Below are 26,517 nucleotides of genomic sequence, written 5' to 3' on the forward strand. Positions count from 1 at the left end.
ACCTGAGGAGCCAGTCCTCATGTACTGTTCATCTTACTTTTTGAGACAAATTCTTTCATTGGCCTGAAACTCACCAAGTCGTCTAGACTGGCTTGCTAGCAAGTTCTAGGGATCCATCTGGAGCCTTTCTATTCCATCTAAAATGTGACATAGTAATGTACATGTTTGCAAGTGGACTGTATGATGTCTGTTAATACAGGACACAACATGGAAATATAAAAGAAAGTCATGGCTTCTTCAGCAGTACGATTACAGGAATATGAGATCACACCACTCCTGCATTTTACATGGTTTCTGGGGACTGAACTCAGGTCTTCAGGTTGCAAGGCAAATATTTTACAGACTGAGCAATCTTCCCATCCCAGAATCCTCCATTTTGTGTAGTAACATGTAACTTACTTTCATTTTTCTTTATACTCTAAGTTAATGGTATTTAATGAATATTTTCTTGTGACAAGAAGAAATCATGAGAGCTAACTTCTGAACAAGTTTAAGTGCCTAATATATCTTTTTATCCCAGATTTAACTGAAATTTGTATTCATTCATTCATTCATACTTCTTCATTGTCCTCTCTGTCCAAACCCTAGCAACTATTATTTTACACTTTGGTTCTATAAACGTGGCTATATTTATGTAAGTGTCATATACTATCTGCATTGCTGTAATTGTGGTGATCATGTGTGTCTGTGTAGGTCAATTATGAATGTGTGTTTCATTTCTCTATCGCTAGCCACGTTAGTTTTGGAGATAGAGTCTCTCACTGACTCAGAAGCTCGCATACTGGCTCGTGTACATGCATCTTCATACTAGAGGTCCAGATTCAGAGCTATCCCTGCCTTTCTACATGGGTGCTAGGAGTCCAGACTCAAGTCCTTATGCTTATTCAGAAAGCATATATTCATTTTTTTCCATTTCGCAAGCCTGTGGTTTTTGAATATTAGTGTTCAGTTATAGTATATTAGTACTATAGAATATATGAAGAAATAAAGATTATTCATATAGCAAAATGTCATAAGTAAATATGGTTGGCATCTTTATGTGCCAGCTACACTTTTTATCAAGTTTTTGGGTGGAAGAAATATTGTATCAAAAATTGCATAAAAACTTCATAATCTGACTTCATGTTATATATATCATGGTCACTTGAGGGGAATGAATGAAGTCGTAGGTGAATGAATTGGGTTGCCATGTGCTTTGGATCAGACAATGGCAAGCCCTTCTCCTGGTCTGGGTATGGATGTAGAAAGCATGTGTGCACAAAGCATGAATCACAGCATCTTTCCCCTTGACAACTGCAACCTGAGAACCCTCCCCTTCAGCGACCTCCTACCAAGAAGAGCTGGACACTTACCCCCTCCTTGTTCAACTGTACATAATAAACATGCCGAGTTTCTGGACTGCTGGTGTGCTTCCACCTGTGCACATAGCCAGCCCAACCTCAGCTTTTCTGCACACATGGCTCTCATATCTTCATTCCCTGTCAACCCAGCCAATTCAAACTTAAAGCTTTGAAGGTCATGCCAATCATTTTTAGTTACCATTAAAAATTCTTCAAATAATTTATACTGGCTGTTCAACATACTTTGTTCAACTACTCTCACTTTGTCAGAGTTGTCAAATAGCATCTTTTAGGGAAGAAATTCTTACTGAAGTATACTGGGCTCTAATCAGACAGATTTTTTTTGTTCCTTTTCAATTGTTCTTTTAAAAACATTTGTGGAGAACTAAACAATATACAGACATGTATGTTAATGTGCTAATCTTTATACTCAGGAGTTGAGAAAATTAATAAAACTATTGTTAATGCTTAATTTCTCAATAGTAGATGTCAGGAACCATTCTCTCACCACAGCAGTATGATAAACTATAAAGGAGGCAGTTTATTCAACATCTGACACATCATTGCTGCTCAGTCAGTGCTCAAAACATGCTGGATACCATGATTATATTATTAACAATTAATTTATTATGAGTGTCCTACCATGAGTCTGTCTGCTATGTTCTTCTTTGAATATGTCTCAAATATACAAAATGAAAATCACTACAAGTTAAAATGCATTAGGTAATAAAAGAGATTACTAATTTACTTCATAAACTTCAGTGATCTGATTTGCAGAATGAAGCAATAAACAACAATCAGGTTTTTGTTTTGTTTTGTTTTGTTTTTGAGCAGATCACACACATGGCCCAGGTGTACTCAGCAGGAAACATGTGCTGATACTCAGCCTTTAGCCCCAATCTTTCTTTCCTTTTTTTAAAAAAAAATTTATTTAAGTAATTTATTCAGATTACATCTCAATTGTTTTCCCCTCACTTGTATCTTCTCATTTGCCCTCCCTCTCTCTTTCATCCTATTCCCCTCCCCTAGGTCTGTGACAGAAGGGGACCTTGTCCCCCACTATAAGATCACAGCCTATCAGGTCTCTTTCTATAAGCCTGCTTACTCTTCCTCTGGGTGTCACCAGGTCTCCCCACCAAAGGGAATTGATCAAATAGGGGACATCAGAGTTCACGTCTGAGTCAGTCCCTGCTCTCCACACAATTGTGGAGAATATGGTGTCCATTGGTTAGATTTGGATAGGGGTTCTAGGTTTACTGCATGCATTGTCCTTGGTTGGTACAGTAGTTTGAGGTGACCTGCCTGGGTCCAGATCCACCAGCTTTATGTGCCTCAGTTGAAGAATGGATAAAGAAACTGTAGCACATTTACACTATGGAATACTACTCAGCTATTAAAAACAAGGAAATCCTGTATTTTCAGGTAAATGGATGGCACTAGAAATGATCATCCCAAATGAGTTAACGCAGACCCAGAAAGATACACATGGCATATACTCACTTATAATTGGACCCTAGCCCAACAGTGATGTTCCCTGAAAGTCTTCACTTAGGTGGAGATTGGGATAGATACTGGGACTTCCTTTGGGACTCTAGGTGAGAAAAGTAAGGAAGAGTGGGGAAAATAGAAGGATTCAGAGCATCCTAGAAACATACAAGAAGACCTTTCTTTCCTTTTTTAAAAGACTCATTTAATTTTAATCACCTATATATGTATGCATGTATGAGTGTACACCACATGTGTGCAGATGTCCCTAGAGGCTAAGGGAATGAAATCTCGTGGAGCTACAGCCACAGGTGACCATGAGCTGCACAATACGGTTGCTGGATACTGAACTCAGACTCATCTCTTCAGCTCCCCCATATTTCTTGGTGAAAACCTTTCACTTTAAGCTAGCGAAATTTTAGCTGACATATAGTAGCTTAGTTAACCAAGTCCACTTCTATTTTCTTCTAAGCAAGCATAGAAGTAGTAATGCATTTTCTTTAGAATTATGAACCCACATATAACGAGAAGCAAAATCATAGTGATATTGCTTTCCCACCTGCACCAAAAACAAATGCAAGGAGTACCCTCCAATCACACACAAATGCAACTTCCAAATTCATGACAAGACTATTATTAAGTAACTTTATGATCAAAGGTACTATATACTTCTCTTTATCCATGCGGCTCTTTGATTTCATCACTTTGATTTTTTAAAAAACCCACTAGTTTCAGCAGTTTAAAGACACTTGCCACCAGAGCAAGTGCTTAAACCTTTTCAAGGATATATTTTCAGTTTTTATGTAGTGCAGTCTGCTATGTCCACCTCTGAGTCAGCGTGATTATGAGCATGCAGTGACTTTGCCCTCAAGACTTTGAAATGGTGACTTGTTTAACTCCATGTAGCATAACTCTTTGAGATCATAAAGAGTACAAAGGTCAAATATTTGGTAGAGACTGGAAGGTTTACCTGAGATTGCCGATGGCATTTGCCATGTCCATGAGGAACCACAATGGAAAGGAACTGGACAGTGGAGGATTTACCAAAATAGTAAATAAATAAATAGATGGATAGATGATTGAGCGATAGATAGAAAGGCAGGTAAGTAGATAGATAGCTATGGATGATAGATAGAGTTGATAGATAGATAGATAGATAGATAGATAGATAGATAGATAGATAAAGAGTTGATAAATAGATGATAGATAGATAGATAGATAGATAGATGATAGATAGATAGATAGATAGATAGATAGATAGATAGTAGATAGATAGATGATAGGTAGAAAAAAATCCCAGCAGCTTCCTTTCCTTAGATACAGTATAAATTGCCTTTGAGTCAATGCAAAATAATTTGATGAAGTTCTCTCAGTGAGATTTTTGGTTATTTATTCTGATTTAGAGAAAAAGAGGACTAAGTGTTATATGTTAAGGCAATTACTTCTTACATATAATAGAATGTATAAAAACAATATGGATTTATAGTCTATTAGAGAAACATACCCTAAATTATCTCTTGTTTATTGACAAAAGTAGAAAGCAACGAAGTGGCCATGTAAACAGCCCTCACCCTTACACTTTCTAAAAGATGCCATCAACCTTGTCCTAAACTCAAGTTTAAATCCACAATGAGGAAAATGGGAAATTAACCAAGGGAGGGTGTGTAGTCCAATTGATCCCGGTTGGAAAGATAACTAATGAGCCAAAAGAAAGGTATTGGTCACTAATAAGAAAAAAAAACAACCAACAAAGTTCCTTGTGTTAATAGATAAGAATAACGATGTGCTGTAAATAACACATACAAAATGGGAACTCAAGGGTTTATCGCGCTTGCTGATGCACACTCTAACTAGTCCTAAGGATGTCTACAGCTACGGTGCATACCAATGACCAGCCACTTGCAGTCACACCTTCACACCATACCTAACCTTGTCACTAAGTCTCAGGGATCTCAGCATGTAGGCTACAGCTTCTACACATTACATACTGTATGACTCCTTGCGTGCTTTTTCATACTTCCTAACAATGCAGTGAATCAGTTACCACATGGCACTTCAGTGTCCTCTTAGTGCAGCATCTTGTAGACTTGTCCTGCAGGATACATTTGGCAACACCTGGAGCTTCCTGTGCAGTTGGGCATGTATCGTAATTGCTAGTTTTGTTGTTAGAGGCCAGGCCAGGGATGCTGGAGAAAATTCTACAGTGCACGTGATACTTCTTCCTCTACCCAAATAAGGAACTATCTTAAAAGTATCAACAACCCCCCAAAAGACCACCTGTCATCTGTACTGACATTCTGTTGGTTAAAAGATAACATGGTTTATTTTCAAACATGTATGTATTTTATAGAGAATATATAAGAGCTAGAAAAGAGAAAGAATAAAATTGAATAATAGTAGACATTATTTATATTTCATGTGTATACATGTCGTGTGTGTGTATGTGTGTGTGTGTGTGTGTGTGTGTGTGTGTGTGTGTGTGTGTAGTGTGTGTGACATGGGTATACATGTGAGTACCATGGGGTATGTGTGTGTGTGTGTGTGTGTGTGTGTGTGTGTGTGTGTGTGTGTGTGTGTGTGTGTAGAGGTCAGAGAACACTGTATGTCAATTCATGCTTTCTCCCTTCTTAGACACAGAATTGCTTAGTGTTCACTGCAGTTCACACTATGATGTCTGGCCTTCAAACTTCCAGGGCTTCTCGTGTATTTAGTTTCTACTTCAGTATAGGAGTCTGAGGACGCCATACTTGACCTACCTTATGCAGCCTCACATGGCTTCTGGTGGTCTGAACTCACATCATCACACATCCTTTTAAGATGTATGCTGATAAATAGAAAAGAAATGCCATACTTGTATTTAAAAACCTTCCCTTTGATAGACAGATAAACCACTGAATTTTGAGTAAAAGTCAATCAAGGAGATTTCAAATCAATCCTGTCACCCACCTACATTCCGGTGGCATTAAATTCAGTCACATATTCACATCAGGCTTTGCAAACTAGAAAGCCATGAAATGACTTGGGAGGGACAATTATCTTTTCCACATCATGACGATAATAGAAAAGGGGATTTCTCCACAATATAAAAAATATCTGTATCTTAATGTAAATTTGAGACGTTATGACGGGCTGAGGAAGAGGTATACCCAGTTGGAGGCCAATCTTGGTAACTTCTGAGAAAGATTCTGTTGCAGAATCAAAAGGACACCAAAGGCTAGAGACCCAGCTAAGCGATGGAGTTTTTCCCCAAAGTATGTGAAGCCCTGTGGTCAATTACCACACCACCCAACTCAAAACCAAACAAGGCAAAATTTCTACTTGTCTCCATTCTCTGGGCTACTGTGCTATGCAAATAGACTTAATAGCACACGTGTAGCATATTACTGAACAATATGTGGTTTTATAAAGGAAGTTGGCAGCCTGGAGGAAATAAAGCATGGCCTCTTTGGACATTGTTGATCTGGGTAAAGCTAGCGGTAATATTACGCAGATGGTCAAGCTCTTATCTAGAGCCCAACATTACCAATACCTAGAGGAGATAATTATCAGAAGACTGTGGCGTAATGCCTAGGAATGATGGTGATCTTCTGCAGCTCAACCTGAGAAAAGATGGAGGATCTCAATAGGGACCCTGGGCTCTACTGCTGACTCTGCTCACAAGGATGTAGTCACCACATGAACAAAACAAAAACAAAAACAAAGTCACTCCTCTTCTTGAGCCCCAAGACAGCTCCTGCCAACCTCTGTGCTTGGGCTCCAGTTGCTGGCCAGGACACACTTCACTGAATGAGCCAAACAGAAATGCTAACGCCTCGACACATTTCGCAGATACAGACTTCTTTCCTAGGGACACTCAGTTTTAGGATTCTCCATTATGTGTAAATACAATAGAACTCACGCACTGCCTGCTTAAAGAAGCAGGTAGGTTGGAAAGACTAACGGAGCAATGTTTTCAACATCAGATATTAAAGATAATAATTATAATTTAAAAACTGAGGATTGTCTAAGTGATACATGACTCTATTGGAAATATCTTTTTAAGTGACTGTTAATTCCAGCGACTGAAATTGCTAGATGTTTGAGGAACGGACACACTAACAGATCGCTTCATTATACTGCTGCTTTTGGTTCATGACGATGCTAACTGCCGTCCTCAATATTTACTCTTGCCGGGCTAGCTCTGCAAATTTAAAGAGGTAAAAATATTAAGAATATTGAGAACATGGGGATATTAAGAACTTGAGAACAGCTCAGAATAAAAGCTAATGGAAAACTTTTTACATATTTGCAATATTTTTAATTTCACTTCATTTCCTCCCATTAAACAGGGATGTTTAATGTTTAAATGTCGACAATGGTCATCTCTATGCCTTAAACCTTTACTACCTTTACCTCCCTTAGTATGCAAGGGTTGCTTTGGGGGCAGAAGGTAAAGGCTCTTAGGATTGCGGTTGCCTGAGAAGAGTCTTGGCTGGGATTGATAAACCTTCTGTCTCCAAATGCATAGGAAGTTCAAGCCGTGTTTATTTGTGAGTTCTTGGTGTCTGCATTATAAAAATATCAGTCACCTCATCATTTAATCATCCTTTTCGACATCTGGAAGGTGGAATGAAGCTAAGGTATTTTCATCGGGGAACATCTCCTTCTGTAAGCTTTCATAGTGACAACTGACAAGCCGGGCAATGCTTATGTTCATTAGAAGACTCAAATAATGTCTCTTTGTTCAGACTACAGAAAGTCGTTGTGAGTAAGCAAGAAAGATTAGGGTAGATTTTAGCGGGAGAAAAAGTTACCAAATGTCATAGAAGGACTGGGCTGGGACTGTTACACAGCGTTTGTAGGGCTGTAATTAATTATCTTATGCAAGTCACACAAGCCTGTGGATTTGGCTCTCATTAGAAAAAGAAAGGATTTCTACGGAGGTCTATAGGGATTATTTTAGCCTTTACGTTCTGGCAGAGTGCACATATGGATCTATCTGCATTAATCAAAATGCTTATTTATAAGGTACACGCGGGTACAGTTCTCTTTTAATACTTTATCAAATAACTGCCATATTATGTGTAAACTTCTGATTTTGTTTACTTTTCTTGGAAAGTTATTTTAATGAGAGAATTTTGGACAGCTGTGGACAGTAAAAATTACAGCATCTTATCTCCATGACAGGAACAAATGATTACTCATAATTCAGAAGCACAGAGGAGCTTAAATGCCTGTCTATTCCCCATTCCCTACTAGCTATTTTCGTTTTGTTGATTTTATAAGTCAACTTAACCTTTAAAGTTCTTGAGAGTAAATTTAAACTTATACATCTTAGTAAGCAATGAAGTTTTACATCCAAGTCGGTTTTATGCTAAGCAGGTTTCCAAAATGCGGACTTGTACCTAAGAAGGTTAAATTCATTAAATTCGCTTTCTCATCAAGCCAACTAGATAGGAGCCATTTGACCAGTTCACAAATTCACACAAAAACAATTAAATGCTGACAGCCTATCTCTTCACAGACATGAAAAATCGGAATACATATGTTTTTTTCTTTCTTAACCACTTAAAAAAACCACATTGCTTTCTCTTTAATGATAGCATACGTATGATTATATACATATGTGTAATCCCATTAAATCTCATGGAACTACAGTTCGATTTAATATCAGTCAACCAACAGTACAGGACTTAAAATACGAGTGAATAAGAAAACATTATTTGTTCGCGTATGTAGTTCTGTTAAAACATCTATTGGTGCATTCAGTTTCTGCCAGTTACATTTTTCAGGTCAGCAGATAAGCATCATCCAAGATGATGCATCAGAGGTGGAGTGTATGTCCGATGCAGAGCAATAGCTGAGCATGTACTAAGCATGTGCAAGAGCCTAGCTACAATCCCTAGCACCATACACACATGCATGCACATGTATATATATGTACATATATGTATATATATGCATATATAATAAAATAATGTTCATGCTCAAATAACTGTCATATTTCATTAAGAACATAAATTTTTACATTGACATCATGTATACCAGCTATTAGTTCACTTCAGCAAATATTTCTTCCATACTTATATTTGTATAAATGTTAATTAATGAGATGTAAATGATAAGTAATGGCCAATGCCTGCATGTCTCTCCATTATTTTACCATCTGTTTGGAGATATTTTGGTAAATGATTCCCACACATTAAGAGACTAGAAAGAAGAATGTTCTAGAATATTCCAGAACTAAAAATAATTCTCAGTGAAAATTTATCTGAGCTTTAAGAAGCAAGATAAGAAAAGTTGTTCAGGTGTAGGAAAAGAAGGGGACTGATTTTTTTCAGGCAAGAACAGCCTCCATGAACACATGTGAAATAAGCATGTCATCTGAATTTATGGAAACATAATAGTTTAAATTAATGAAGCATAAATTGCAACATGGAATTGCTGACTATAAAACTAACAGAGGTGTTTGTTGGTGGGCAGATGTTATATATTCTTTTATTTAAAATTTACCTCATTTGTGTGTGTGTGTGTGTGTGTGTGTGTTCCAATTAAATTTTATCAACAAAAGAACATTTTTGAGCTTGATTTTGCCTACATGCTATACAACCCAACACACAGTGGGTTTTATTATGCTTTTTATTGCTTGAAAATTTCATATATACCTATAAGGTGCTTTGACCAAATTTACTGGAATCCCTTCCCCTCCAGTGTCTTCCCTACCAGCTGGTGGCTTTTCCTCCCCAATGTCATGTGCTCTGTTTTTAAGCTGAATGAGTCTACTCAGCGCTCCCTGTGTGCCATTGGGGATATGAGCATCACCTTTCACAAGAGCAGCCTTCCAGTGACCACATCCCTGAAGAAAACGGACTGTCCCCGACTCTAGCAGATATCAGTTGCCAATAGCTCATCAGTTAAGTATGTTATTTCTTACTGACACAGAGATAGTTTCAAGTTTATTATAGACTTCCTAGTCTATGTAACCTTATTAATCCTCTTTAAGTGCAGATGTGCTATGATCAGATTCGCATTCTGAGTTAAATTAGCAAAACACTTTATAAATAGTGTAATGTAATTTCCTCGTCAAGTTGATTAATAAAATATAGTAATACTATAGACAATAATAAAATAGTTCATTTAACTACATATTATTTTTAGCAATAGGTAGAAGTGGGAAAAAATAGTTTTAAATATAGTCTAAATTTCTTAACTGGAATACTTCTTTATTCTACCTTTGTCATTCTTTAAAGGTGGCTTATGCCTTCTCCCCCATTGCCCACACTGATGACTCTGTCTTCTCTGAGCTTCCGTCCCCAGATACTGAATTATCATCCACTTCAAAAACATAATGTCCTAGTGAGCAGGGTCCATTATTTAGTTGTTTCCAAATGCCCAAATAGATATGATTATTTCAAAACAGTCCCTGATGAAATTAGAGAATACAGGAAACCAGTGGCAAAGTTCTCTCGGTCCATATAAGATTAAATTTGCAATTTAAACAGAAAAGCACAGGTTCTCTCCTAGGGCTGTTTTTTTTTTCCTATGCCAAATTAAACTAATCTCAACTGTTATGGATTTTAACAAATAAATATATCTCTATATTGAAGTGTTTCCCAAAATTCATAATACTAAGAATCATGGAATGCTGACTGATTTCTTAATTGGGAGTTTTCAGATGCCATTAATTAATTAATTGGAAATCTTCCTGGATTAGTGTGCATTCTAAATCCAGTGCCTGGTGTGACTTAAAAGTTCATGTGAATATACGCACACCAAAGGAAGAGGCCTTTTAAAGCTGGACACACAGTGCAAGACCATAAAACTCTTGGCCGAAGGATGGTGAGAAGAATGGATAATCACCACCCCAAAATTGGATAAATTTCTGAGACTATGTACATCTCTCTGAGCCTCCAGATAAAACCAGCTCTGTTTTCATCTTTATTCTAAATTTCTGCTCTGTGGAACCATGAATAACCACATTCATGTTTCACTGCCTTCTGTTTGTGGAACCTATTTCACAAAGGCCTTTGTAAACAAACTTATAAGTATATGTTCGTATTTCATGGCTGGCCAGAATATATCTATAGCAGTTAGCTGTGGTCCCTAGGAGAGGATGCTGTTGTTGGAGAAGCGGATGTGTCACTACCCCAGCATGAACGGATGGATGCTGTCAGTGTACTATTCATACTCAGCACCTTTCTATATAATCATCTACACCTGTGTCAACTTTCTACCATGCTTTTCACAGGTTAAAATATCTAGGCCATAATAATTTGTGGCGCATATATGTTATAGAACAATAGTTTGAACTCTGGTTTCTCAGTTTAATAGCTAATGTAACAGCTGTAAAAGCTCTGGTTAAAATCTAATTTAGAAGATGCTATACAAAATTATCATTACACTGCATTTGTCCTCCATAAGTGGAGTACCTTGTAATGCAGCCATATATGACTATTTTTAAAAGAGTAAATGGAGGCTTCTCCATTTTACTTTATTCAATCCTTCGAATGTGGAGTCATATGTTTAGCATCAGTGCAGAATTAAGGCCAAGTGAGACAATATATGTGGTCTACATCAGCGAGTTTCTAAAGGTACCTCATGAATCTGACTCAGTTAACTCGAAGAAAACTAATTGGAGAGGGAACATAGCAAGTGAGTTTGGAGGCTTCGAATCGGAACTCATATCATATGAGAGAGAAGTCAGGAAACAAGAGCAGTAGGGGACAGGAGGTTGCCGAGCAATCGCCTGGAACTAAACTTCTCCATCTGGAGTTACTAGAAGCAACTTTTGTTTTCAGCCTTGAAAGAATGTAATTTCTCAGATGACAGAGTGATCATGGAAGAACTGCAGAAGGGAAAAGGGACACACCCCAGGGAGCATGGATTACAAACATCCTGACTCAGCAGAGTGCTCACAATCTGCTCTCTTCCCTTGGCTTCCCGTTAAGAAAGATCCCAGAGGAGCCTTCGGAGCAGTTTTAGAAGGGTGAAAGAATGCTGTTTTCTCTTCTACAGGAGTACTCAAGGCTATAGTCATCCTTGCTGAGACCTGGGAACATGTACAATTTCTCCCTGCTAATAGAGCCAAGTGGGAGGCTGGTCTGATCTGCATATGCTGCCTTAAGCCAGACTGCCTTTCCCTGAAAGTCAACGGTGATCCTGGAGAGTACAGTAGTTTAGGGTGAAGTGGAAAGTCATCTAAGGGGTCGTGATAGTTCAGACTCCAGTGTACATTTAAACAGTAGTAACTTCTGGAAAGTTAATCATAAATGTGTCACACATTGTTTTCTTACTTTAAGTGCAAGTTTTGCTCTTGGGAAAAAAAATGAATGTAATATGCATTTTTCAAAAATAGCAAAGAATGTGATCTGTACATTTGGTGTGTTCAGAGTGGTGGACAGTCATTACTTAGTGTGCAGAAAAGAGTTCCTTAGGATTACTAAGTTGTTTTCCAAACAAAGGAAAAAGAATCAGAGGGTATCATTAAAAACAAAAAGCAAAAACAAAACAAAAACTGCTGCAGGTTGTTTGGATCACAAACCAGCATAGAAGAAAAATGCCAAGAAGTAGACAACAATGGTTCACTTATAATGTATAACCATTAGTCACATTATTTAAATTCAAATCCAAAAAGGCTTAAAACAATTACAAAGTTAGCCGTACATTTGTCATAGTTGGATGTTGAGTTATTTGCTAAATAGTTGTGGCTAATACCTGGAGCAAAAGGGAAACATTTTCAAGGTATTTTGTAGGCATAAGGTTATTGTGTAATTCAAATGCTGATTTCTGTACCTCTCCCTGCCCTTCCCCCATATACAGTTGCAATCCTTGTTCTGAGAATCTCCTGTCTCAACATTGTGTAAACACTGCTCCACAATTGTTCCCTGGTATGCCAATAAAGCAGCTTACAGTCAAACACTGAGCAGGAGAGAGAATGAGAGAATAGGGTTGGACATCCTGACAGCCAGGGGAGTAGAAAAGAGAGGAAAAGGTAAGGGATCCAGCCATGGGAGAGGTCCAAAAGATATCAGGAGAGAGAGCTGGAATGGGGAAAGCTACAAAGTTCAAGTATTGCTGGAATGTACACGGGGAAGAAGCCTGTTTAGCTTAGAGGGCTAAGAAGAGATTAATGGATGCTCACTTCTTGTGCTGTGAAGCCTATTATTGAAATAATATAATGGAACCTGGATTGTTGATGTGATAGCTAGGTTAGGAAAGAAACCAAGACACAAACCCAGTTTTACAAAAGTAACCTTACCAGTGTTGAGCGGCACTGCTCGATAATTCTTATTCTTCAAAGGTTAATTTGCTATAATCATATTGATGCTAGCATCGCTTCATTGTTTATGCTATAATGAACAACTACAAACTTTGTTTTAAATAAGGAATTTTAAAAAAATCTCTTCTGAGAGACAGAAGTTACCCGTCAGGTTCATAGAAATGAAATTAAGTTGTGGGCAAAGACCACACTCCAATCAGGGTTTGAATTTATTCCTTTTTCTTTTCTTTTCTTTCTTTCTTTTTTTGTTTTTTGTTTTGTTGTTGTTGTTTGTTTGTTTGTTGTCTTTGGCTTTAGAGATAGTGTTTCTCTGTGTAGCCTTGGCTGTCCTAGATTCACTTTTTAGACCAGGCTGGCCTCAAACTCACAGAGATCTGCCTGCCTCTGCCTCTGTCTCTGCCTCTGCCTCTGCCTCTGCCTCTGCCTCTGCCTCTGCCTCTGTAGTCCTGGGATTAAAGGTGTGCGCCATGACCCTCTTTCTTTGCCTGCATACTTTTACTAACCCTAGCTCTCTGAAAGGTTCTGTGAGTAACATAAGGAAAGGTGGTGCTCACCTAGATGGTGCATGCTGAACTTCTTGTGCCAAGACTACTTATCACATCTATAAATTTAGTTTTAACAAGGAATTAGGATGTAAGAATCAGATTCTTAGGCCTCTAGGGCCAGTGCCTAAGCAATTACAATGCTATTTTTAAATTTCTGTCTTGCTATATGTATTCAATTTTGTTTCTACTTATCATCTACTGCACTGCACTGACATCTATTATACAAATGTTAACATTTGTGATTTTTGCTTCATGGAAGACTTCTTCTAGCAAAGACTGGCTCCTGTTTTGCTTCAGCTATTTCTTTTTCTGGTTCTGTAATTATCAAAACCTAGTCGTAATGGAAAAATCCCCTGAGGAAACTGACTATATATCTTACAAATGGACTTGCTACAACTATAGAATGTGTTATTATATTTAAGCTACACCTGAAAAGGCTTTTGCACTGGAGTCTTAAATGACCTCATCAATACACAGATTTTTACAATGATTACCTTTAGAGAAAAGCATACTACAAATGAGATATTTCTAGAGATCTTAATAAGGCCTGCATGGAAGACAGGGTAAATGAGAAAGAACAATGGTTTAAGCCATTTAAACTCATTTAAAAAAATAAATGAATAAAAGATAGCACCAATATGAGCAAGATATTTTGAATAAACACTTCAAAATATAAAGACAACACGGATGACCCACAATCATAACATCTCTAAAATGTCAGGAAGATCATGATTAAAAGAAAATGAACTATAATGAGTATGTAATATGTAAATATAAAATGTACAACTTTTAAACTAATGAAAAAATGTCTCAGTTTGTAGAGAAATGAATTCTCAAACAGTTTATGAAGATATAAACTGATCTAACAACTTGTATAACCGTCACTCTTTCTTGGCAAAGTTGAGAACACACACACACACACACACACACACACACACACACACACAGACACACACACTAGTATAATACAATGGCTTATATTAAATGTATGCTACCCTATCCTCTATTGTATATTCTTTAGTAGGAGGCATGAATAAACACTTCTTCACTATGGACAAAACACAAGGATACATTAAAATGATAACTCTACCCAAGGTTAACTTGGGGAACTCATGAATTCAACTATGACCAACTTACAGGGAGAAACAGAAAGGAAGAAGACCCTTTCTCTCCTACAGCCAATTGAATAGTGTGCATATACTCTGGCACAGAAGGGCCCAGTGAAAACACTGCCTTTTTAATTTCCCACTTTCAAAAGAGAATGAGTGAACTAAATCTTGTGAGTCTCATACAGATAATTCTCTCTGCCTTGATTTCAAGATAATTGTAACAGCTTGTCACACCTAGAAGACAGAGTTCCACAACTTTCCACATACATTTCATCAGAAACATCAACAACTAACTACTCTACCACAATGATAATAATAATAATAACAACAACAACAAGTTTATTATTATTATTATTATATTTATTATATAATAAATAATATATTATTATATCTAAGAATAACTCAATGATTATCAACTTTAATATTCATTTATACAGTAAAAGTAAAAAAATTAATATCTCAAAATATGGCTAGTTCTAAGAAATATTTTAATAAGGTAAAGCAGTTAGATGGTGCTCTGTCTCCTGTATCTCTGAGTACCATAAGACACAGTAGCAAGAACCATATTTTATATTAGGGTTTGTGTTTGCTTCTCCCTACAATCTAACTCATCTCCTTAAAGTGCTATATTCATCTGAAGAGCTAAATCCATTCCTCTTTTCAATACATTTGGAATATGTATATGATGTCATAATTAAATAAAACTAATATGTGTGAAAATTTAGATAATCCTTATGACCACTTTATTCCATCCTTAAGAGTTTGCCTGTGAACTATGAAGATATTATTTTGTTATCTTTGCAGCACAGCTTGCAAGAGTCTTTGCAACTAAATCCTCATAGACATGAAAGTCTTACACATTCTTTATTATAAAATATTAAGTGTTCCATTAATTTTAAGATGCTTGTTCAAAAAGGAAAATTTGCACTTTATGGTCATGGTGATTATTTATGTTTATGGATCTATAAGAAATGATAGGCTAAACTCTAACGGCAGTTTTCTTGCAGAAAGCTGATATGCCAACCCCTCCACCCCCACTCCTGTCTATTCCCAACATTTTCCCTTTTCCTGTGAAAACATGTCCAAATACTGGGGACTTAATGTTATGAGGCCAGTGTTTGCAGATAGCACTTATATTATCTAGCAGCTTCCATGATGAGGCAATCTTTACAGTGGCCCTGCGTCAGCATGGATTCTCAAAGAAGTAAGCCTAGACATAAGCTTCTTAAAAGGGTCCATCGTCAAGTTGGACCTGAAGGAACTTCTAGAGCTAAAGTCTTGATGGATGTAGTTGAGGTCCTACTTAAGCAGAAGACGTAAAGTGAAATACAGGAAGATAAAGAGGCCCAGCAGAGTGGTAGGAAGGAGGAAGGGAAGAAAGAAAGTGAAGGAAAGAAGACGGCAGAAAGAAAGAGAAATATATTGGTCTCCTGTTGTTTATCTGCTGTTTTGATTTTTATAATTTCAGTGGCCCACTTTCAACTATGTTGCGAAAATATCCAATAGTAAATTCTAGAAATAAAAAGGACTTCTGAAGCTTAGACGCCTTTAATTTCAACGTATTGTTTAGTTGTTCTATTTAATTAGCAATGCAAATCTCTTGCCACATCTAATTTATAAATTGAAATTTATTATAGATATGTGTGCAAAGTTAAAAGCAGTATATTTGGGAATCAACACTGGTACACTTGAAGCACCTATCGACATTCACATTGAAAATCTCTCTTGGACAAGGATGGCCCTCTGTATCACATGCAGAGAAAAAAGAGAACATTCTTCCATTCCCCAAATTGAAATATTAGATTGAAATTGTTAGATTTTGATGTGATATAGTTATGAACGTTTTAAATTTTTATTTTTTATTCTTTTACAATGTAATATTTTTCATATAATGTATAGTAATTAACATAAATGATGTATAGTAATTAACATAAATACTGGAAGGAGAAATAAGTATGTTAAATGTGTATCTTTTTACAAGTGTAGAATATGATAAATATTTGCAAATATTGTTTCAAAAGGATTAAAGATTAAAATCACTTTTCTTTCATTTTTTTATTTTTTTAAATTTATTTTTTATTTTTTTCTTTCATTTAAAAATTTTTATTTAATTACATCCTCATTTGTTATCCCCTCACTTGTATCTTCCCGTTCCCCCTCCCTCCCTCTTTCATCCCATTCCCCTCCCCTAGGTCTGCGACAGAAGGGGACCTTGTCCCCCACTATAAGATCACAGCCTATCAGATCTCTTCCTGGTAGCCTGCTTGAGGATTAAAACACAATTAAATAAAAAGGAACTTTTAAAATGAAACCTACTGAAATATAAGAGATATCAACATCCAAAGGTGCAGACCAGCATGCTGGCTAAGCAGGTAAAGACACTTGTCACCAGGCCTGACAACTTGGTCTCCATAACCATAGGGTAGAAGAGAACTCATTCTGAATAGTTATTCCCTGACCACACACATATCGTGGACACACACACACACACACACACACACACACACACACACAAATAAATACATTTTTAAAATCTTAAAATTTTCACTTCTTGACTTTTAAAGTAAGAATGACAAGTTACAGAAGACATGAGGTAAAGGGAGTGTTCAAAATGGCCCTTACTTCTTTACCAAAGGTCATAAGGGTGGGGTTTAGGTAGACTGACTCTTTTTAAATAATTCATGAGTTCATCTTAGTAATGAATAAACTTCACTGCTTCAGTGTACTAAGCAAAGCACCTTCTAACTCTTTTTTAAAATTCTTTTTTAGATGACTTTTTTGACACAAGATTTCTACAGCTCATCTTATGCTTGCTACAAACTTACTCTGTAATTGAGGATGACTTTGAACTTCTGATTTTCTTGCCTCTACGTGCCTTGTGCTCAGATTATAGGCATCAACCGCCACACCTGGTAATGTGGTGCTGAAACAGAACTCCCGACTTAGTGATGGCTCGGTGGGCGTTTCACCTCCTCAGCCCTCAGTGCTCAGTTATTGTATTATTGTATGCTTATACATACATACATGTGTTGCATAATTATATCATAAATAGGGAAAACAACCCAGTACTGTATGTGTGTGTCTCTGTGTGTGTGTGTGTATCTCAGTTTATTTTAAAGAGTGTAAGCAACATTTAAAAAAAAAAGAGATAGGTATAGCTGTTTCAATGAAGATGTCCCATGACACAAATGTGAACTTGACACTTGATACTCACAGTATGAGCAGCCGTAGACTTCCGCGCGCAGCCCTATGTGGCCTTCTCCGTTCCAGTCCAGGGGTACGATGCGTATATAACGGGCAACAACGGCATGCTGCAGGTCATGCCGGACCACGCTGTCAGAATTGACATTTCCAGGAAAAGCCTGCAAAGAAAAAGACACATTTAAAAACCCTCGAAGAACACCTCAGTGACAAGCCTGCGCTTTATGTAATAATTTTCTTCTCCGATGATGAAGTCTTATGTTCTCACATTAGAAAAAAAAAGTGAAAAATGAAGCTTTACATTCCTTTTATTTAAAAAAAAATCATTATTTTGGTGTTTTCAGTAGATAACTAAGGAGGTAAAATATTTGCCATGCAGACTGAAGATTATTGAGTACCCAGAACGCATACAAAAGTTATCAGATGTGGGGGGCCTCCAGGGGTCCCATCACTCCAGAAACAGAGATGGATCCTCAGAGCAGGCAATGTAGCTAGACTAACAGGACAGGTAGACTCCTGGTCCTGTGAAAACCTGTCTCATGAAATACGTGATGGAGAAAAGAAATCAACATTGGGCTTCCAAATACAAGTCCCCACAGGTGACCCCACAAGTGCAGAGTTATGCATGTAATTTACACATTCACATTTGTGGGAGAAGAAAAGGGACAAATATCATTTAATTGGCAAATAGGCTAAAGTAACCCCAGACCCTTTTACATATATAAGTATCTTCCTAAAGAGCTACGATAGGCTCCACTGTCGTTTCACAGTGACAGGTGTCAAAGCAGGTGCTTCTGTGGTGACAGCCCATGAACTGCCTGTAGGGAAGCCTTGGGTTGTTTGGTTCTCTGATCGGTCCTCCAGTTTCTTTTCCAAGCAACTGGAAGAGTATTGACTAACAGAAAAACACCAGAAAGTATAGAGAATACAGGTCTCTGGAAACAGACAGAGGTACAGTCAAGGATTTAAGAGAATAACCCAAATATTTATATAATGTTATTATTTAAAGATTTTTGTATATTCTGCAACTAACTTTTCTAAGTATATTATTTTCTCTAGTCCAATTTGGACTCAACAAAGATGAAGTGTGATGCCTGGGTGTACAGTGACTAGACAAGAGAAACCAGGGCAAAGTCATAAGCTCATCTGTTTGATTTATTTGAAAACTATATTTTCAGAGAGAGAGGAATGCATTTTTTTCCACTTAGGCACAGTACATTTTATTTTCATATTATATACTTTAATACAAAATAGCAAATCAGATTAAGAATTTCCATCATCCACACTTTTATTATAGAACTGGTGTCTGTCCTATCCACCAGATGATCCATTTTGCTTTTCATATTTGTTTCCACAAATGCTTGGCGCAATCAATGTTTTCTTTATTGATCCACTTTTACCAAATATATTTCTATTGTGGCCATTAGCACCAATACCTCCTCCATTGTTTGGATATAGGCAATTTAAGTCTGAGAGGTACCATCGACTCAAATGAAGATTGCCCATCAGAGCTTGTTTCCCGTTGTGATTAAACTACCACTGGTCTTGAAAATTATTTCTGTCCCATAATTTAACTCTTTCTCTAATGGTGATAAATTTTCACATAAGTGAAAAATGAAGAAACAAAAAATACTATTTTTTTTTTTTACAAAACACTAAGATTTGAAAGTCTTCCTCAAAAGTTGAAAATTAAAATGGAATTTGAAGCTTTGTACTATAAAACAACACAATTCAAAATTGAACCTTCATCTGAACAGATACCACATAATAAGAACTTTGTAGAGGTTTGAAAACAGCAGCAGAGTTTATCACTGAAGGACTGTCGGTTATATGTTGTTCCTACTGTTTGTTCTCGTTGACTGTGATTTGTATGTTTGTTCAGGGTAGAATGTTTTTACTGTTGTAATTTTGGTTAACATAGCAGTCATGTAACTCACAATGCTTTACAATCAGTAACTAGCAGTATAATGCAATGCTTAATTTCTCTGTTACTTTTAGACTGGCAACACTATAAATTTCACAGACACAGAGAAAATATAATTTTTGAGATACATTGTAAGCCCCTCACAAGATTAACTTTAAAATAATCAATTGTACTAAAGTTATTTAATCATTAAAATTTTCCAGGTACACTAATATGGCTGAAGCTGTAATTCAAATGGTCCAAGATAGGAGCAAGTATTTCTATGAAGTATTAGATAATGCGTTCTAGGGTTAGCATTCCACACACCTCTCTGCCCCATGTGCTTTGCGCTTTAGCAGCACACATATAGTGGTGTTCTTCCTCATCTTGCAAAGAAAAAATCTCAACTACAGTTGACCGTTGACCTATGTGGTGACTACATTTTACCAGCTTATCTCCTTGGAGGATTTTATTTTCCCTTTTTTGGTGGGTGGGGGTAGGGGGGAGGTGTTCAAAACCAGCTAGGGTTGGGTGCATGCTTACAGGTGCTGTAGCAATGAGCTATGGCTATCACCCTCCAAAGGAAAGCCTCCACTGCCTTCAGACAGGATCCAAAGTCCTTGCCTGAAGAGTTTGTAGCGATTTGGCATTTAAAAGTCAGCAAACTTTTAGAAAGAATCTTAAACAATCGAAGCATGTAATTTATCACATGGTAGATTTAGAAGCATTCCTATGTGGGATGTGTGAACTGATGTTTCCCCTCAAATGCACCAGCATGGGTCAGAGTTGTGACTTGTAACACATTGTATGTATAGAGTAAGCATGGTGAGTGCACAGTAAAGCTTCACGCTTTCTCCAGAGCCCTTACATAAAAACCATGATAGACCCAGCAGTATAATGAGATGTTGGGTATTAAAGACTTGGCCTAATTAAAACTGAGCCTAAACCCCTTAGCCATTGTGTAACTTGACACAGATAGACCTCTTCATCTTATGGACAGCAGTTATCTTAGGAAATTACAGGAGGAAAGCAATAACATCAGATACATGTTTCCTGATGTGGGTGACTGTGTGCCAGCGCCAACACCTCTCCTTTGGTAGGAAGTGTCTAGTCTTCACTTTGACATTACAAACCATGGTCCCTACAATCATTTCCATTTAATTCTACTTGCAATTCTACTTTTCTTTTCCTAGTATAACAGTTTATAACAAAGTTGAAAAATTGATTTGTCTCTTTGTAGCATCACTGTGACTTCCCAAGTTGCCCCGTGGTGAGAAACATACGTAGAGTGCCATTGCTTGTGTGTTGTACCTCATGCTCACTCTTTCTGGCCTCTTAACTTAGAATTTCTAGTCACTGTGTTTATCAAGTTGGTCACACACATCCTGACAGTACTTTCTGACTATAGGTGTATTCCCCAACCATGCTTCTCAAATCCCAACTATATTAAGGCCACTTTATAGACTGCATCGCATTGGTCCCTCTGTATTGAGCCTCTGAGGTACAGGAGCCAACAGCGCCTTATTTACTTCTTCATGAAGTGGATGAATAAAAACCCGTATGCCCCAATTCCTAGCCACTTATATACACATTCTTGTTATTTTAATTCTCTATTTACAGTTAATAAGCCATATGCCTGATAATATTCATACAAGAAAAAAAATAGAACATGATGGTCTGATTCAAGAAGACACTAGGGTAATGAATAAAAATTCCCAGAGTTATGAGGTTGTCATTATAATTATGCAAAATAGCTAGAAATCACGGATTGTGGGAGTAATGGAAATGGTCATGCAAAATTCAGAGGAGTCACACGAGCAGTAAAAAAAAGAAATTAGCTCTCTCATCTATCAAATCTAGTAAGCTCATATCAGAGAGTCACTTGAAGTTTGCTGAGAAAACACATTTGGCTCATGAACCCATGCAAATATGAAACAAAGGTCACAGAGTCTGCCTGCTTGTTAGAGGCAGCACTTTCTTTGCGAACTCCTAGCCTTAATTTGGTGAGTATGCCTCTTCCTTTTAATTTTCTCAGCATTATGTAAGTACCTTAAAATTATTTGACCAGATGATTAGCTTTGCATTCCTTGAATATCAGACCAAGGTCATACCCATGGTTTCTTACACCCCAGGTGATATTGGTAAAATTTCCCTGTGATACTCTAATTGTTTTGCTGAATAATATTTTACTGTACAACCAATAGATAATATGAATGTTTTACACAGTGCATAAAGCTGTGTCAGGAATGACAAACGTGAGCTTAAAAACAGCTAATTGGTCCATGGTGAAGTTAGGAGTCGGCAAGTGATTTATGAGTTGAAGGCTGGTAAAATACCACTCTAGTGTGTAGGGAGAGAGGGACATGGTCAAGAAGGATGTTAGAAAGAGAACTTTTGCCTTTTGAATGAAGTCTTTATATAATATTTGGTTAATGCTGTTATCTATATGCTAATTCAGGAAAAAATGTATTAAAAACCAACAATTACATGTGCATGAGTATATGCAAGTAGGTGGTGTGGTGTCTGTGTGTGTGTGTGTGTGTGTGTGTGTGTGTGTGTGTGTGTCTGTGTGTGTAGCTTTAACATCACTTTTCAACTATCTGGCTGAAATCAAGTGTAAAGTGTGATTCCTTCTCTAGTGAACACATAGACAGGATTCAGCCGGTCTTTTAACAGTTTCTTAAAGCCTAACCCTCCTGGTACTAAGCGTAAAACAAAATATCTCAAATCCTCATGCAAAAGATATGATTCTGCACCAGGAACAACATGTTCAACAACTGGTATAAAGAGATAGCAATCAACCACATAGGGTGTTTCTTTTGAGTTTCCCTCAATGAAGGCCGTTGAAAAGGCCAAACCTTAATTCAGTAAACACAGTTTTACCATTTAGCCAAAATGTTCAATGCAAGGATTCTGCTCTCTTCTGACTGATTCTCATCTGTATTTACACGGCTGTTCTTCTCAACTGAAGCAAGTCTTGAGCGTCTCAGGCCAGGGACAGATCTTGTCTTCCGGGTATGCTTTGTAAAGGTAGCTTTTCTTGAGTTTATGGTGCTTATGGGGTTATGGGGTGGGCAATGGGGTGTGGTGAGGGTTGTCAGGAGTTCTACAAGAATATTATCAAGGCTGACAGATCTGGACCCAGTGTCTGGACCCAGGGGGACCTGCATGGACTGATACATCAACCAAGGACAGTGTAAACCAAGGACATCCCCTGTTTGGGTGTAGCTAATGGACAGCTCATTCTCCACGTGGGGAAGGGGGAAACGGCATGGAGGGTGACTGTCTCTGACAAGACCTCTAGTGCCAGGGATTTTATCACTCCCTCTTGGCGGAGAGGCCCTGTGGGAACACAGAGGATGGTGGTGCAGACTATCCTAATGAGACCTGGTGGGCTGTGGTCAGAGGGTGGGGGAGAAGGACCCCACCTGTCAGAGGTATAGGGGAGGGGAATAGATCAGAAGGGTGGGGAGGGTGGGAACAGGAAGACAAGAGTGAGGGGATTACAGAATGGATGTAATGTGAGTAAATTAATAATAATAATAATAATAATAATAATAATAATAATAATAATAATAATAATAATAATTTTTTAAAAGATCCAGATTAGAAGTGGAACTTCCTACTTTAAATTAAGAAGAAAATGGTGAGAGCATTTTAATTAGCCTCTTTCAATTTTATTCCCTGAAGTTCTCAGAAAATACTAGACAGGAAATTCATCTACTTAGAACTCTCTTAATTTTCTAGTATCTCAACTACCCTAAAATTTTCATCTCAGTTCACTTTTCTGAGTTTAATAATATCAAATCTAGTTAGTATTTTTTAAGTATCACTGGTCATTAGATAAATTCAAATTAAAATAACAGTAATCAAAAGTATAGCCACACTCTAGAAAACATCACGGACTATGACAATAATGTTTTAGTGGGCTCCTTCTGCATTCACATTAGAAATGTAAATGGTTATAGTCACTTGGCAAACAGTTTGGATGCTGCATGCGCATAATCAGTCATAGCAGCAGTGAAGACAGCAGGAGAGTTCCATTTACATGAAAACGTGTGTGCCGCCTTGTCTATTAGCTTTAGTGTTGATCATTCTAGAAACAAACTGTGAGTGTCAACAGATATGTGGGTAAACAAAGAGGTGGCCACAACTTGCTCCTCCCTAGTCCCCTCCCACATTCTATAATGGAATGTTTCCTAAATCTTTGGCACCCTTTATCCTTCTTCCTTCCTGTTGTTTCCATTCTCATGTATTTTCTTTCCTTAAAAACCCCCTTTGCCTGAAAATGATTAGTGAAAGAAATATCAAGTGTCATCCCTTTGGGGTAAATCTAAAGAACCCCACTACATTTCTTTAAGCATTATTAATGTTTTGAATTATAACATACTTTGTTTTAATCTCCCAGACAACTTTATATGCAACTCTCCAAGACTACGGGTCTCACTAGCCATCTCTTTTTTTCTCCTACCATTAATCTCCGGCACTAATAATCTGAGTCTCAAGCCTTTTTTTGTAAATTCTAAGAACATATGACTCTTACGAATACTTGATATTCTTTATCCTTGCGGTTGTGATCTCACTTAGATTCCAGAACAAGGAAGTCGTGGTGGCTGCTCTCTTGTCTTCTGGACCATCCCAATCTCTGTCAAGGATCCTTCACTTTAAGACAGATACTGGAGATCAATTGCCTTACCTCATCGGCAACCCTACATTGGCATTTTCAGAGTTCTATCAGCCATCTTTATTTGTGGAGGCCGGAGGTGCTCCAAACTGATAGTCAAAGCATAAGCAAAAAGTTCTGTCTGCATATCTCCAAAGTGTGCTGCCTTTCCTATTTTCCCCAGTTTCCCTTTGCTAACACTGCCTTCTTCCTATCCTCTTGTGCTGGGATCTTCTGCTGCATCAGATGCCTTCTTGGCCTTAGTCACTCCCCACTGGTGGGTACCCTCCCTCTCGGAGAACAGCTTCCTGTTTCAGAGGCTACTGCCGTTTTGTCCAATCTTCTTTCTCCTCTTACAGCTCTCTGGTCCTCTCCCTCCATCTGATCTCTTTCTTCCTTAAGCCAGTGAGCATAGGACAAGGGACATTTTTCTAAATTAAAGCCTCAATTTGCATGAACTTAATTAAGTCACTCAAAGTATAGATACTTGCTTTTGTTTACATGTTGCCAACTCAATAGGTTAGAAAGAATAATTTGCACAATTATCACCCTTTGTTTTTTTAAATAGGATGCTAAATGATTCACTTAACAGATTCTTCTTAACAAATTAGCAAAATTGACTTAGCTGAACAAATGTATTTGTTTTATTGGTGTCCTACAGAGACACCCATGTTAGCTTGAGTTAGACCTGAAATAAGGACACAATTGCAGCACCCAATTGACAGAAATTCTATATTTTGTTCACACCTTTAACACTTTCTCTTTTCAATAATAATCGATTAAATGTCACTTCAGCAATGTGCTTGATATTTGCACAACTCTGCTCACGGTCTCCTATGCATAAGAAATTTTTATTTTCTTTTCTGAACTGAATAATTTAAGACTACAAATAGATGACCATGCCTTTAACTTTGGAGCAAAATTTGATCATCTAAGCAAAGAACTGAAAAGATGGCAAAGGCAAATTGCAGATAAGTCGGTCCTCTGATCTAAAGATGAGGTAAAAAGTTGTTCACCATAATCCTGTTTTACTTTTGTGTAAAGTTCCAGGAACAAGCAGATGTAACACATAATGCACATTTGTAATAATATTGTGGATTTTCAGCATTAAGATAAAGCTAACAAGCAATGGGTTTTGTTAGCCAAGCATATAGAAAGATTCCTCAAGAAAAAGGGAATCAGAGAGCTGTTTGGATTCACACCTTTTGAATAACTGACCATGAAAACATCCAAGTCTTAGTAGCTACTGGATTGCTTTAAGAATAAAATGATGCTATTCAGATCGATTTTTTTCAACTTGACTTTGGAAAATGTCTTATGGAAGTAGACAAGTGGGAAGTAGCTACTGTGGCATCATCCCAGGAGGAGATAAAAAGAAAACCAAATAAAGACTAACAGGAAAAAAAAAAAGACAACACAATCATAAACCAAATGTCATCTGAGACTGTATATTGATCTCAATATTTAAATGTCACAGTAAATATGAAGAAATTATTTCATGTATTATAAAAATGTAACTATAAAAGTTTTATCAATCTTTTTAAAATTTACTTACTCAATAAGTAAACACGTATCATCCTTGGTTTGTCTGTTTTTAGAGTGTTTTAAATTTAGTAATATGTTATTAATGTGCAATAATAGGTCTGTGCTTTGGGCTCATTTCATTTGTGAAGTTTTGATATCAGTATTCTTAAGCCATTTCTTTCTGCTCTATAAAAATATAGTTGCCTGTTTTACAAAGACATTTCCATTACTTTTTTGTAAACCTTAGGATTCTGTCTTGAATTTTTTTGTTCATGTAGAATTTCCAAGCAGTATAAATAAGTTACACTTTCAAGCCTTGAAAATTAATCAGATAAACACATATATTGAGTAATCTTGGCTATTTTTATACCATGTATACACACGCATGCACACTAGAGAAGTGGAAAGTTTAAGCCAAATGGGAAACTGCATGTTTAATCTTTTACTTTTGTATTTTCAAATGACTTTAGAGTCTTAAAGCAGTTACAT

At 37.1% G+C, this 26,517-nt stretch overlaps 1 protein-coding gene across 1 annotated transcript in view; it reads right to left on the reverse strand.

The window, feature by feature from the left end:
* The window catches only part of CNTNAP2 (contactin associated protein 2), a 2,010,562-nt gene that overhangs the window by 1,193,804 nt on the left and 790,241 nt on the right, over window positions 1-26,517 (reverse strand). Inside the window, exon 4 of the mRNA XM_084788077.1 lies at window positions 17,952-18,099. Within this exon, the coding sequence (XP_084644203.1) occupies window positions 17,952-18,099 (148 nt within the window). The remainder of the gene's footprint in view (window positions 1-17,951; window positions 18,100-26,517) is intronic.

This window comes from Acomys minous, assembly GCF_964271855.1.
Source record: "Acomys minous genome assembly, chromosome: 6".
In the NCBI taxonomy this organism is placed as follows: Eukaryota; Metazoa; Chordata; class Mammalia; order Rodentia; family Muridae; genus Acomys; species Acomys minous.